At 45.6% G+C, this 12,876-nt stretch overlaps 1 protein-coding gene across 1 annotated transcript; it reads left to right on the top strand.

The window, feature by feature from the left end:
* The first annotated feature begins 4,673 nt into the window (after nt 1-4,673).
* On the top strand, nt 4,674-5,906 carry LOC125249314 (putative nuclease HARBI1). Its single transcript, XM_048161580.1, has 3 exons — nt 4,674-5,122; nt 5,200-5,561; nt 5,804-5,906. The coding sequence occupies exons 1-2, from the start codon at nt 4,762-4,764 to the stop codon at nt 5,559-5,561; spliced, it is 723 nt and encodes a 240-aa protein (XP_048017537.1). The 5' UTR covers nt 4,674-4,761; the 3' UTR covers nt 5,804-5,906.
* The last annotated feature ends 6,970 nt before the right edge of the window (nt 5,907-12,876 follow it).

Here is a 12,876-nt window from a genome sequence, read left to right as displayed (position 1 = left end):
GTACTCCAGTAAAACCTCAGACATACTGCAATATTGCACTTTTTTCATGTCCAATGTTTTTATTTTTTTTTTCTATATGTAACAAAAACATCTCGGTTACGACTGTAACCTTAGTTCCTGAAGAGGAAACGAGACGTTGCGTCGAGAAATTGACGCTGTGGGAACGCAACGCGTTATGTCGTCATGAAGCATGTGTGAAATCCGTCCAATGGAGTGACGAGACGTCAGAGGTGGGTGACGTCACGACCAGGAAACTATAAAGCACGCTCAAGCAAAGCAACGCTAGCTTCAAAGTGTCTGAAGTAGTCGCTTGACAAGCATGCAGGAAGTATGGCAGGACGACGCAACGTCTCGTTCCCTCTTCAGGGAACTAAGGTTACAGTTGTAACCGAGACGTTCCCTTTCAAGGGAACTCGCGTTGTGTCGAGAAATTGACGCTTTGGGAACGTTAATACCCACGCTGCCATAATGACCAATGCCTGTCTAGTGTGACTCATCAGCACCAGACAGAACCCTGGCCCCAGGAGTGGAGCTCAGATCAAGGTCATAAAACCTCATGAATGTATGCGGTGAGGACCAGCCTGCCGCATCACAAACATCTTGCAAAGATGCTCCGAAGAGCAGAGCTTTAGAGGCCGCCATACTCCTAGTGGAGTGGGCTCGAACTGCCAAAAGAGATGGCAGCCCAGCCGACTCGTAAGTAAGTGAGATAGCCTCAACTATCCACTTACTCATCCTCTGCTTAGATGCTGGGGCCCCTTTGTTAGGGGACCCGAAACAAATGAACAACTGTTCTGACTTACGCCACAGGGCAGCTCTGTGGACGTAAGCATCCAACGCCCGAACTGGGCAAAGCAGATTAAGGCGTTCCTGATCTGAATCCCTGAAGGGAGGAAGACAGAAGGCTTGCAGTACTATGGGCCTCACCAAATTGGTGGGGAAGGAAAGCTTTCACCATACCGGGTGCAAATTCCAAGCACGATGGGGCAACCGAAAGAGCTTGCAAATCTCCTATTCTTTTAAGAGAAGAAATAGTGAGAAGGAACAAAGTCTTAAAAGTCAAGAACTTGACTGGAACCTCCTCAATGGGCTCAAAGGGAGCTAAGGAAAGGCCCTGGAGCACCACAGCCAAATCCCAAGCCGGTACCCTCGTGCGTACCGCAGGCCTCAGTGTGCCACGAAGGAAGCGAGTGACAAGAGGGTCTCTCCCCAGAGAGCCACCAGCCAAAGGTGTGTGGTAAGCCGCAATAACCGCCACATAGACCTTTAAGGTGGAAGGAGATAACCCTGCAGTGAACCTCTCCTGCAGAAATTCCAACACTACCCCAACCGGACAGTTAATTGGATCCAACTGACGATCGCCGCACCAAGTAGAAAACAGCTTCCATTTAAAAGCATACAGCTTCCTCGTGGAGGGAGCTCTAGAGTGAAGGATGGTACCCACAACCTCGGCTGAAAGACCAGAGTCTATGAGCTGGGTCCCCTCAGAGGCCAAGCCCACAAGTTCCAGAGTTCCGGGCGAGGGTGAAATATTGAGCCCTCCGCCTGGGACAGAAGATCCCTCCTGACCGGAATCTCCCAAGAGAGCCGTCTAGGAGAGATACTAGATCCGAAAACCAAACTCTGCCCGGCCACCGTGGGGCTATTAAGATGAGTCGGAATTGGTCCCGGCGAACTCTCTCTAAGACTCCCGGGAGCAGAGCGATCGGAGAAAAAGCCTACAGACGATACCTCGGCCACGTCTGCACCATAGCATTCAGTCCGAGAGGAGCTGGATGAGTGAGGGAGAACCAGAGTGGACAGTGAGACGTCTCTCGAGACGCAAACAGATCCACCTGAGCCCGACCGAACATCCCCCATATTTGCTCCACCACCTCGGGGTGGAGCCTCCATTCCCCGGGCCTCAGCCCCTGCCTCGACAGGACGTCTGCTCCTATGTTCTGGACCCCGGGGATGTATGCTGCACGAAGCGACAGCAACTTCCCCTGGGACCACAGGAGGATTTGGTGCACCAGTTTGTAGAGTGGACACGAACGCAAACCCCCCTGGTGAATTATATATGCTCCCGTGAGGGAGGCATCTGTCATTAGCATCTTGCGACGACAAGGAGCTCCCAACATCGGGCCTTGGGATAAAAACCAGGGTTTCTTCCACATGTCGAGGGCACGTAGGCATCGCCGCGTGACCTTGATCATGCGAAATGGATTTCCCCTTGGAGAAAACCCCCTGGTTCTGAGCCACCACTGCAGGGGTCTCATGTACAGCAGGCCAAAGGGAATCACGTTGGACGCGGCTGCCATTAAACCTAACAGTCTCTGAAATTGTTTCACAGTGAGTGACTGGCCTAGCTTTATCCGTTTTGCGGTAGAAAGGATTGATTCTATGCGAGCAGGTGAAAGACACGCCTGCATCACAACAGAGTTCCAAACCACGCCCAGAAAAGTGGTTCTCTGAGCTGGAGAAAGAACACTCTTCTTGGCGTTTAACCTTAACCCCAACTTTCTCATGTGGGCGAGAATGACATCTTGATGCCGAACCGCTAGCTGTTGCGATAGGGCTAATATTAGCCAATCGTCAATGTAATTGAGAATGCGAATGCCCTGTAAATGCAGTGGCGCCAAGGCTGCATCCATGCATTTGGTGAAAGTGCTGGGTGATAATGCTAGGCCGAACGGAAGAACCCGATATTGGTAAGCTTTGCCCCCAAAAGCGAACCTCAGGAACTTCCTGTGATGCGGAAGGATGGAGATGTGGAAGTACGCGTCCTTGAGATCGATCGTGACAAACCAGTCCTCGGACCTGATTTGTGACACGATTTGTCTCAATGTTAACATTTTGAATTTGAGCTTCATAACTGACTGGTTCAGCAGACGCAGATCCAAAATGGGATGCAACCCCCCATCCTTCTTCAGAACGATAAAATAACGGCTGTAGAAACCGTTCTCTCTGTCGGGAGGAAGTACATGCTCTATGTCTTCCTTCTCCAACAGAGTTTTTACCTTCTGTTCCATAACCAGAGCCTGCTCGGGGCCCACCACAGTGGGCAGGACCCCCGCGAACCTGGGTGGGCAAGACCCGAACTGAATAGCATACCCCTTTTCAACTGTACGCAGGACCCATTGAGAAATATTTGGCAGTAGCTTCCACGCTGTCAGATATTCTACTAAGGGAACCAGTCTCTCGAGACTGGCCTCTGGTGTAATTTGAACAGCCAAAACGGTGCCCTGAAGCGGCACACCAGCAGGGGGCGACCAAACTGACTGTTCCGAGACCCTCCTTAGAGGGGGCGAGCGTCCCAAGGCCGCCTCGTTTCCGGGCGGACACCTGGGTGTTTGCTCTCTGGGGACCACTGCGCCCTGAAGCACGCGAGGTGGCAGGGTTGGCAGAACGGCCCCCTGAAGAGAACTGGGCACCGTATACTGAGGTGTACGCCACTTCTCTCCAGCGGGGGCTGCCCTCAGGGTCCTGACACTCACGGCGTCAGGAATTCTTTGCCGCAGCCTTCTTGGCGATAATGATGTTCCTCAGATCCGTCTTACCCCGTCTTACCCCTTACCCCGACCTCCCGAATCTTTGAGGGGGTAGAAACGCTCTGTTTTTGATTGGCACGGTGTTGCTGTGAGGAGCTGGCTTTTGCTGACTGGGGCTGCTGGTGTTGTGGAACAGCCCAGGGATGAAAGAGCAATGGGGGAGGAGCTTCTGGAACACCGCTGCCTGCTTATTGGCTTCCTGAAACCTCTCGACAACCGTGTTAACAGCATCGCCGAAGAGGCCAGGGGGCGCAAGCGGGGCGTCCATAAGGAAGTTTTTATCCTTGTCCTTAACCCTCAGGGGTCTGAGGATTTTTGGGGCCCTGGAGAAGTTTTGACATGCCCTGACATTTGTGCTTTTTTCAGTTGTTCATAAACATATTAATGGTAAATGTGTCATTACACTGTATTCAGCACAAACTAGGCTACAATAATATGTGAGGAACATGTATGTACATGTTTGTGTTTTTGAAGGAATAACGTTTATGCGTGGTTATTGAAAAAACAAAAAACTTAAGTCACTGAAATAAGGCCAAAAAAATATATATTAAACTGTGTTCACAAGGATTCTGGGCCCTCATTTATCAATGGTGCGTACGGACAGATTTGTGCGTAGTGAGTGCGTAAGAACAGTTTCACGCAAAGTGTGGGATTCACCAAGTTGTACTTATACGTAGAAATGTGTGTAAATATAAGCACACCTCTGAGCATGCTTACGCAGATAATCTAGTGGTAGAATAGCGACACTACACATAAAAAGCATTTAAGAGTGTCACAGTAAGCATTAAGCAATCCACATATGTCCTGTGTTTCCTTTGGTTAAAAAACACTCAATTTATAATTTGTCTAGTTTTAAACACGATGCTTAATTGGTGTCAAACCCTATAAAAGACAGCTGTGAAATATGTTTGTCTCAGTGCAATGGCTTATCTTGCGTTATTGGAAGACTTGGCAAACAATGCGCTCCGCAGAGAGCGCGTTTTCCAAGATCACGCTGATCTGCTTGGCGAGAGCACAGAGTGGCTTCTAAGTAGGTACCGCTTTCCCAAAAATGTACTGCTGGATTTGTGTCGTGATTTAGGACCAGTGTTGGAGAGAGAAACAAATCGCACAAAAGCCATTCCCTGTGCACATCCAACTCCTGTCCACCCTTGGGTTTTTAGCTACTGGCACATTTCAGCGTGAGGTTGGAGACATATGTGGTATATCCCAGCCATCAGTGAGTAGGATCATGCCGGCAGTGTTGGATGCAATTATTTCCTTGGCCCCAACCTACATCCAGTTCCCTTATCGAAATCCTCAACAAGCCGCAATAAAACGGGACTTTCATGCTATTGCAAGATTCCCAAACATAATTGGAGCCATAGACTGCACCCACATCGCCATAAAAGCACCATCAACCAACGAATTTAATTATGTAAATAGAAAAGGGTTTCATTCTGTTAACGTGCAAATAATTTGTGATGCAAATTTGTTGTTATTAAACGTCGTTGCGCGGTGGCCTGGAGGAACACACGACTCGTTCATTCTGCAGAATAGCTCTGTGGGTGTGCGTCTCCAAGAAGGCGCTGTTGAGGATGGCTGGCTCATTGGTGAATTTAAGGCTACAACATGTTTAAAATGCTATTGTAGGGCTATGTACAATTACTTAAAACTATTTCATCATTAGGTGATCAAGGTTACCCGCTAAAGCCATGGCTAATGACCCCCCTAACCAACCCGAGGACCGAGCAGGAACAGGCGTACAACCGTGCCCATGCGCGCTCAAGGAGCACAGTTGAGCGCGCAATAGGCCTGCTGAAAGGACGATGGCTGTGTCTGTCAAGCATGGGAGGGACACTGCAGTATCAGCCAGAAAAAGCGTGCAAAATCATCATGGCTTGCAGTGTGCTACACAACTTGGCCATCAGACAGGGCATCCCCCTGCAGGAACCCCCAAGACCAGACGGCCCTATGCCCGATGCAGTGCCCCTGCCACCTCTTAATGCCGCTGGCATTCAGACAAGACAGAGGATCATACAGACATTTTAAGTAAGTCTGGCCTTTGCTCGAGTGCAGAAACATTACAGTGATTTCGTTTTGTGTTTTGCAGCTTCTTGGAAACAAATAACTGAAATCACATTAGTCAGCGGTTTATCGTTTATTAGCAATTGTATTTGCGCAAGAGGCAATCTGTTTAGAGACTCGTTGATTTGAATCAATACATTCGTTATGTTGCTCAGTTGATCCTTTAGGTCATTAATGGATTTTGTTGTTTCCTCTTGATTTTGTAGCACCGCCTCACTCAGCACTCTTGGCGCACGGCGCATGGAAGGGGCAATGGATGGGCCCGGCTCCTCAAGCTCCTCAGGCACAACGGGTGTCGCTATTAAGGACTAACATGTTCACATTAATTTAACTGAGTTTATCTATGAATGATTTCATAAAAAAAAAAAAAAAAAAGTTTACAAATTGAAATAAAATGTATGCAAATACAATATCCTATTCCAGTTGGTTTGTTTTACCTTCACTTTGGTTGTTAGATGGCCTGGTTTGTTCTGTCTCAAGAGCATCAGTGTCACCGTCCTTAGTAATCCCGGACAGAGCTGTGTCTCCGATGATGCAGGCTATGCGGTTGTCCAATGGGGAAAGTTCCGTTGTTGTCTGTCCTCCTCCAGTTGCGGACATTTCTCGTCTGTGTGCTGTGACACGTTTTTTAGCCAATACTTTAATGTCAAACCATTTTTTTTTATTTCTGGGACAGTTCTCTCCTCAGACCCAACGGAATTAACTGCATTGGTGACATTCTCCCATGCAGCATTTTTTCTTTTATTTGTAATTCCTCCTGCAGTGAATGAACTAAACAATATCTGTTGGTTGGATTCAACTTCGTTTACAAGTATCTCTAATTCTGTGTTTGTGAAGTTCCTCTTCTTTGCTCTCTTTGCCATTATTGCAGTGAGGAAAAAACACAATCACGTAATTTTTAAAGGAAGTGTTGTCACCATATATGGTTAATTGGAGGCGTTTCCGAATGCTAATGACCATGAACGTGAACGAGCATGGTACTTACGCACATGTGGTATTTATCAACAATGATTGCTTACTCATGTGCGTAAGAACTGCGTGCGCACGTTTGATAAATGTGGATTTTCTTGTACTTAGGCACATTCTAAATTTCATTCGTAAGACAAAACATAGAACCTTTTCTACGCACTGTTGATAAATGAGACCCCTGGGTATTGGAGGTTGTAGACTAGAGTTTTTGCTTCAGAATGAAGTAAAAATTATCCTTCCTACTCCTTCATATAAAACAATAGAGAGATTTAAATTTTCTAAGACACTTTTGGTCAAGAAACACAGTATGCATGGAGGCGTGAATCCTCATGTATAATGGGTGATTCTCACCTGAGAAGACAAAAGAATTGAATAATAATGACCTGAAATGACTTGCATATTAATGAGGCCTTTCAGTCAGGTAGGCTGTGAAAAAACCCTCTGTGATCATGCTGATAACAGGATTAAAGTCCACTCAGGACAAAAAAAAAAACATGATTTTTGTGATCTCATGCATGCACGTATTATTGCACATGATATGAAGAAAATTTTGTATAGGCCTATGTTAAATTACACTACCAGTCAAAAGATTGAACACATTGCCATTATAATGTTTTTAAAAGAAGTCTCAAGTCTCTAACCAAATAATGGTTTTCTATTTTAATATACTTTAAAATATAATGTATTTCTGTGATGCAAAGCGTCTGAACATTCCTACCTCTAGGGTATTTCATATAGGCTACTATATTTGTTATATTATATAGCCTAAATGTTGATGTGCAGTTGACAAACTATACATCATTAAAAAGATCTAAGACTCAAGCTTCAATTTTGATCTAATATTGACCATAATTTCTTAATATGCTTAAAAGCATACACATTTGGAGAAATATTGATGGATTCTCATATGTTTATATCAATTTTCTATACAGAGGAGTAATATTTATTATTCTATATTTATTGTCATCATTATGAGCGCTGGATGCTGTGTTTTTAATTCATACTTCAGCCGGAGGGCGCTCTGCCCCTTTTGTCCACAAATGCCTCAGTAAAAGAAGAGGCAAATCATGTGACAATCAATGAACTAACAGAGGCAAGAGATCGCTAAATATGGCTATTCAAAACACTTTTGAAGACAATAAATACACGATTGAGATGACGAATGCACGTATTGACTGAATTTGCGTCTGAATAGCGCTGGCTCCGTGGGCGTGGCCGCATTAGCGGATAATGAGCTGAATCATGGACTTCTGACATGGCTCTCTTTTCATACAGATTACATAAACACAGAAGGTTTGTTTTCGATTTGACTTATATGTTTTAAAACCTGACATCTTAACGTTTTTTAGACATAAGTGTAATTTTTTTTGTCATTAGTATTCACTAAGTTACAGTTCATTTTCTAAGAACTATCAGATTGGACTTCGTTCAGAGGGAGAGGAGAGATCACGCATCATGTTTGTTTTCTTTATTTTACAAAAAGCACAACATTTTGTTTTTACTCTGTGTGTACACAAATGGAAGAAGATATTCCACAGATTAAAATGGTGTATAACTCTTAATTGTATGTGCAACATTGACGGAGTATTTTGAGTCTCTTTCACACTGATAAGAAAAAAACCACGGTGGTATCGCCGGCGATACCTTCAGACCTCAGAGTGTTAATAGAGCTCAAATTCAACCATAGGTGCCTCTCCGTACCCACCAGTGCTGCCATAGCACGACCCACAGATCTGGCCGTCTCTTTGGTGGCACGGAGAGAAAGGTCTGAAGCCCGACGTAGCTCATCGGCTACGTCGGGAGTGATTCCCCCGCCCTCATCGATATCACCCAATAACTCAGCCTGATAGGCCTGCAGCACACCCATGGTATGAAGGCATGCTGCCGCCTGACCAGAAGCCGAATAAGCTTTGCCCACTAAACCAGAGGTGACTCTTACTGGCTTAGTGGGCAGCATCGGGGCCTTTAGGGACGATGCCGACTGTGGAGAGAGATAGCTCGCGAGCGTCTCCTCCACTTTTGGCATCGCCCCATAACCGTGCTCTTTAAGCCCCACTATCGATGCATAGTGCGTGGTTTGAGCACTATGCACCCGATATGAGGCTGGTTTCTTCCAGGATCTCGACACCTCGGTGTGGAGATCTGGAAAAAACGGGAGACCCCGACGCGGAGGTTGCGCTCTAGAGGGCAGAAAACGTTCATCCAATTTGTTTTTAGGACGAACATCCTGCCTCTCTGCTGGCCAGTCGATGTTAATCTGGCAACAGCACGAGTCACAACCTCCACCAACTCCTCACTCTCAACAGTATCGATGCTCTCCACATCCAGCTCCTCGGAGCTGGACACGTTGAGCATCGGTGCTTGACCCAGTGTGGAAGGAACTGCAGAGTGTGCTTCCAAACACTGAGAAAAAGCACTGGATCTATCAGGTGAGGGCTGAGATAAGGCTGGGCCCGTCTCAAACCCCTCTGATAGATCCATTTGCGATCCCCAAGATCTAGAACGCCGCTGTACTCGGCAGCATTGGGACCCGAACCCTGGGGGACGCGAGCCTGAGCGCCCTCCTCGAAAAGCGCCAGGCGGGAGCGGAGCGTCCGTAAAGGAAGCATCTCACAATGCTCACAGCCAGCACCCTCGAGTGCTGACTGTGCATGCTCCGTTCCCAAACAAGCAACACAAAGATTATGTGTGTCCCCACTCGTGATATAGCATGGGCAGGGATGCACACATGATCTAAATAGCTTTTCCGCCATTATATATATATATATATATATATATATATAGAGTCACAAACAACACCAAATTAGACAGACAAGTCACCCAAAGCGCTACTGAAGACACAGAAGCTAGCGTTGCTTTGTTTGAGCGTGCTTTATAGTTTCCTGGTTGTGACGTCACCCGCCTCTGACATCTCGTCACTCCATTGGACGGATTTCACACGTGCTTCATGACGACATAACGCGTTGCGTTCCCACAGCGTCAATTTCTCGACGCAAAGCGAGTTCCCTTGAAAGGGAACTGTAGAATTACTTATAAAAAAGTAATCTTTTTTAAGGGCACCCACAGGGAGGCCTTCTAATACACAAGGAGGCTTGCTAAGGCCATCCACATAATGGCAAAACTCGCTATCTGACCAAAGCTTAAATAGTTGCCAGAACCTATATTGCTGGGGATTAGCCTCCAGGGTGGCCCGCTAGGGCCATCTACATGGTAGTCAGTTCAACACAGCTAAATACAGCAACCACAACCTGATGGGGCATGTCTCCAGAGAGTCTTCCTGCTAGTGCACTATTGGGGACTTGCTTGCAAGAGGCCTGCTAAGGCCTAATTGTCTAACAGCAAGTCTATCAAGCTGTTAAAACTCCCCAAGAGACTGAGGGCTAGCTAACAGGAAGACCTACCAAGGCCTGACTACCTGCTAAAAACATCTGCTAGCTGTCACAAAACCCAAAGTGCTGGTGACTACTCACAAGAAGGCCTGCTAGGGCCAACTATTCAGAGCATGCCTTATTGATACCACATCCACACTGATGAGGACTCACCACAGAGAGGCCTGCTAAGGCCTACTATCTGATAAAAAATACCCCAAAGCTACCAGAAACCCATTTAATGGGGGCTGTACACAGGGAGGGTTGCAAAAGTCAGCTACCTGACAGTGCTGGCTGCTAGGAGCCCAACACGGTGGGGACTCATATAAAACCTTGTATTAAACATGACCCTAAGAATGCTACAGGGTAAAGGCATACCATAGCAACTCAAACATGACAGAAACAGTATCTGCTCTCAGCCCTAGGGGAATGGGGGCCTATTTCGACCACTCATAATCAACCCAATGCTTGATGCTTGAATGTTAGTTCAGCGGGATTAGGGGAGTCAAGCTAGGGCCTAACAGTAATGTAGTGAATTCCAGGGCCCAGTTTACGGCCAGGCCCCTCTCTCTCCATAACAGTGGACAAAGGTTTGCTACATTTTGATTGGATCTTGGTGGACTAACACAAACAAACTGTCCAATGCCATCAGATAAAGATGTAAGGACAACATCCAGACCTCTCTTAGAGGGTAAGAAGAAGACCTCTTGTACCAAGCCTGGGAAGGACAAGACTTCTCATTGGTCCACAGGCAGTTACTGCCCTTCACCCATCTAGACACTACTTCCTAAGGTTGACCAGAGACTGCCATAAAAATTCCTCGGGACCTTAGCAGCAATGGGTGAAACAAAGAGAGATCACAAAGATCCATCCAAATCCATTCAAAACTATGTTTGAAAACCTTAGAACTGATGCAAACTACACATCCATTTCATACTTATTCACAGAAATAAGTATTCTCAGTGACAGCCATTTGTAGTGCAACATCTGATACAAATACAGCTGTTAATGTACAATTGAATGACAGTTCAATCTTTTTCTATCATGTTTAGTCTCTATTTGTTTAGAATATTGCCAAAGGTATTCTGGTGGTGGTTTGGAAAGTGAGAAATGCATTGGTAAACTTTAAAGACACTGTAAAGACTTCCAACTTTGTGCTTTATGCAAATGAGTTCCACAGGGGAGACTGTGTGTGTCCCCTCTGATGCCAGCAGCCAATCACAGCACTCGAATGGAGAAGCGCCAGAATGCAATCTCCTCCTTATCGGAAAGGGATAAAGGTACCCTTTCAACAGACACTCCTCGTTCTGAGTCTGCCCTTGAAAGGGGGAAGACGTAACAGATACACGGTTCTGGGTCTCAACTTTGTATGGAGTGAGACATTAACAGGTATGGTTTTGAGTCCCGGCTTGCAAAGCTGAGACACAACAGATACACGGTTCTGGGTCTCAACTTTGTATGGAGTGAGACATTAACAGATATTGTTCTGAGTCTGCCCGTCAAAGGGGAAAGACACAACAGATACCACACCGTTCTGAGCCTCTGGTCCATCCAGAGAGACAACAACAGATCCCATGATCTGAGTCTACAGCTTGTGAGGCAGCAACAGAGACGACCACGTTCTGAGCCTCTAGCATGTGAGGAAAGAGATATCAACAAACACTACGTTCAGAGTCAGCGAGACAGTGACGACATCTGCAACAAGGTTAAGCCCAGGAGAGCAAACCTTCAATCCAAGGTACCTTCGTCTGCGTGTTCCAGATTGTTAAGGACCTTCTGCACCTACACCAGGGCCTCATCTGCGTGTTCCAGATCTTAGGACTCTTTGGTGCTCCAGGAGATCAGCATCCCACAGAGCTTCGTGTTCAAGACTGCTGAAACAGATTCTGGCTCCTCTCCCCACTGCATTGTCACCCCGCACAACCAGTAGAAGACGTCACCGTCATCGGATTCAACCATGTGGAACATAAATATCACTTAACCAAACCTCTTTCCAGAGACCTTGGCATTGTTGTATATTATCAGTATATAATTTCTTAATTCCCATTAGATGTAATATAGCTGATGTTAGTTAATAACAAATAATCTCTCGTTTATTTGTTTAGTGCATAATAAGGTTCTCCACCTTATTATTTTCAGAGAAACAGTTTATCTTTCCATAAGATAACGTAACTCTTCCATAGCCACACCCAACTTAATCACTTGTATTCTATGTATCTTATGCATTTTATTCCTTTATCATTCATGGTATTCATTTAGTAGTTGTGTTAGTTATTCTTGTTTATCTTTTTGTTAATAAATTTATTTTATTACACTTGTGTCTTCCTTGTGCTGATAATACAGAAGAGGTTCTACAAGTTAGCAATATCACCTATCTTTAAGATAAATCAGTTGACCACTTTACATTCATTCTAAATGAATGAAAGCCCCTGTTGGGAGTGTTCTCATACTGCCAAGGTAAAAGACCTTGACTGGTGCCCTGAACAAGGGAAAAAGGGGGAAGTGGTCATCTGATGTACTCATAACCACACCTTAAGAGACGTGTGATCCAAAAATCACAACGTCAGTGGTGACGTGAGTACCAATCCCTATTTTACTTCACGTCCTTGAATGGACAAAGTAAAACTCACTACAGTAACTAGCTTCTAAAATGCGGGGCCATACATTAGGTGTTATGAGAAGTGTTCCTGGTTCTGGCTGACCTAATCTATGCAGCCTAACAATTTACATGATTTGAATTATAGAAGCAGATAATGTGTTATGGGCATGCAAGTTTAAACAGATGTGTTTTTAGTCTAGAACTGACAGAGTGTGTCTGCTTCCCAAACAGTGATAGGAAGACTGTTCCAAAGTTTAGGTGCTCAATAGGAAAAGGATATGCTGCCTGCAGTTGATTTTGATATTCTAGGTATTATCAGCTGGCCTGAATTATGAGATTGCAA

Source organism: Megalobrama amblycephala, linkage group LG16 (assembly GCF_018812025.1).
Source record: "Megalobrama amblycephala isolate DHTTF-2021 linkage group LG16, ASM1881202v1, whole genome shotgun sequence".
In the NCBI taxonomy this organism is placed as follows: Eukaryota; Metazoa; Chordata; class Actinopteri; order Cypriniformes; family Xenocyprididae; genus Megalobrama; species Megalobrama amblycephala.
This window is presented reverse-complemented; position numbering and strand designations above follow the sequence as displayed.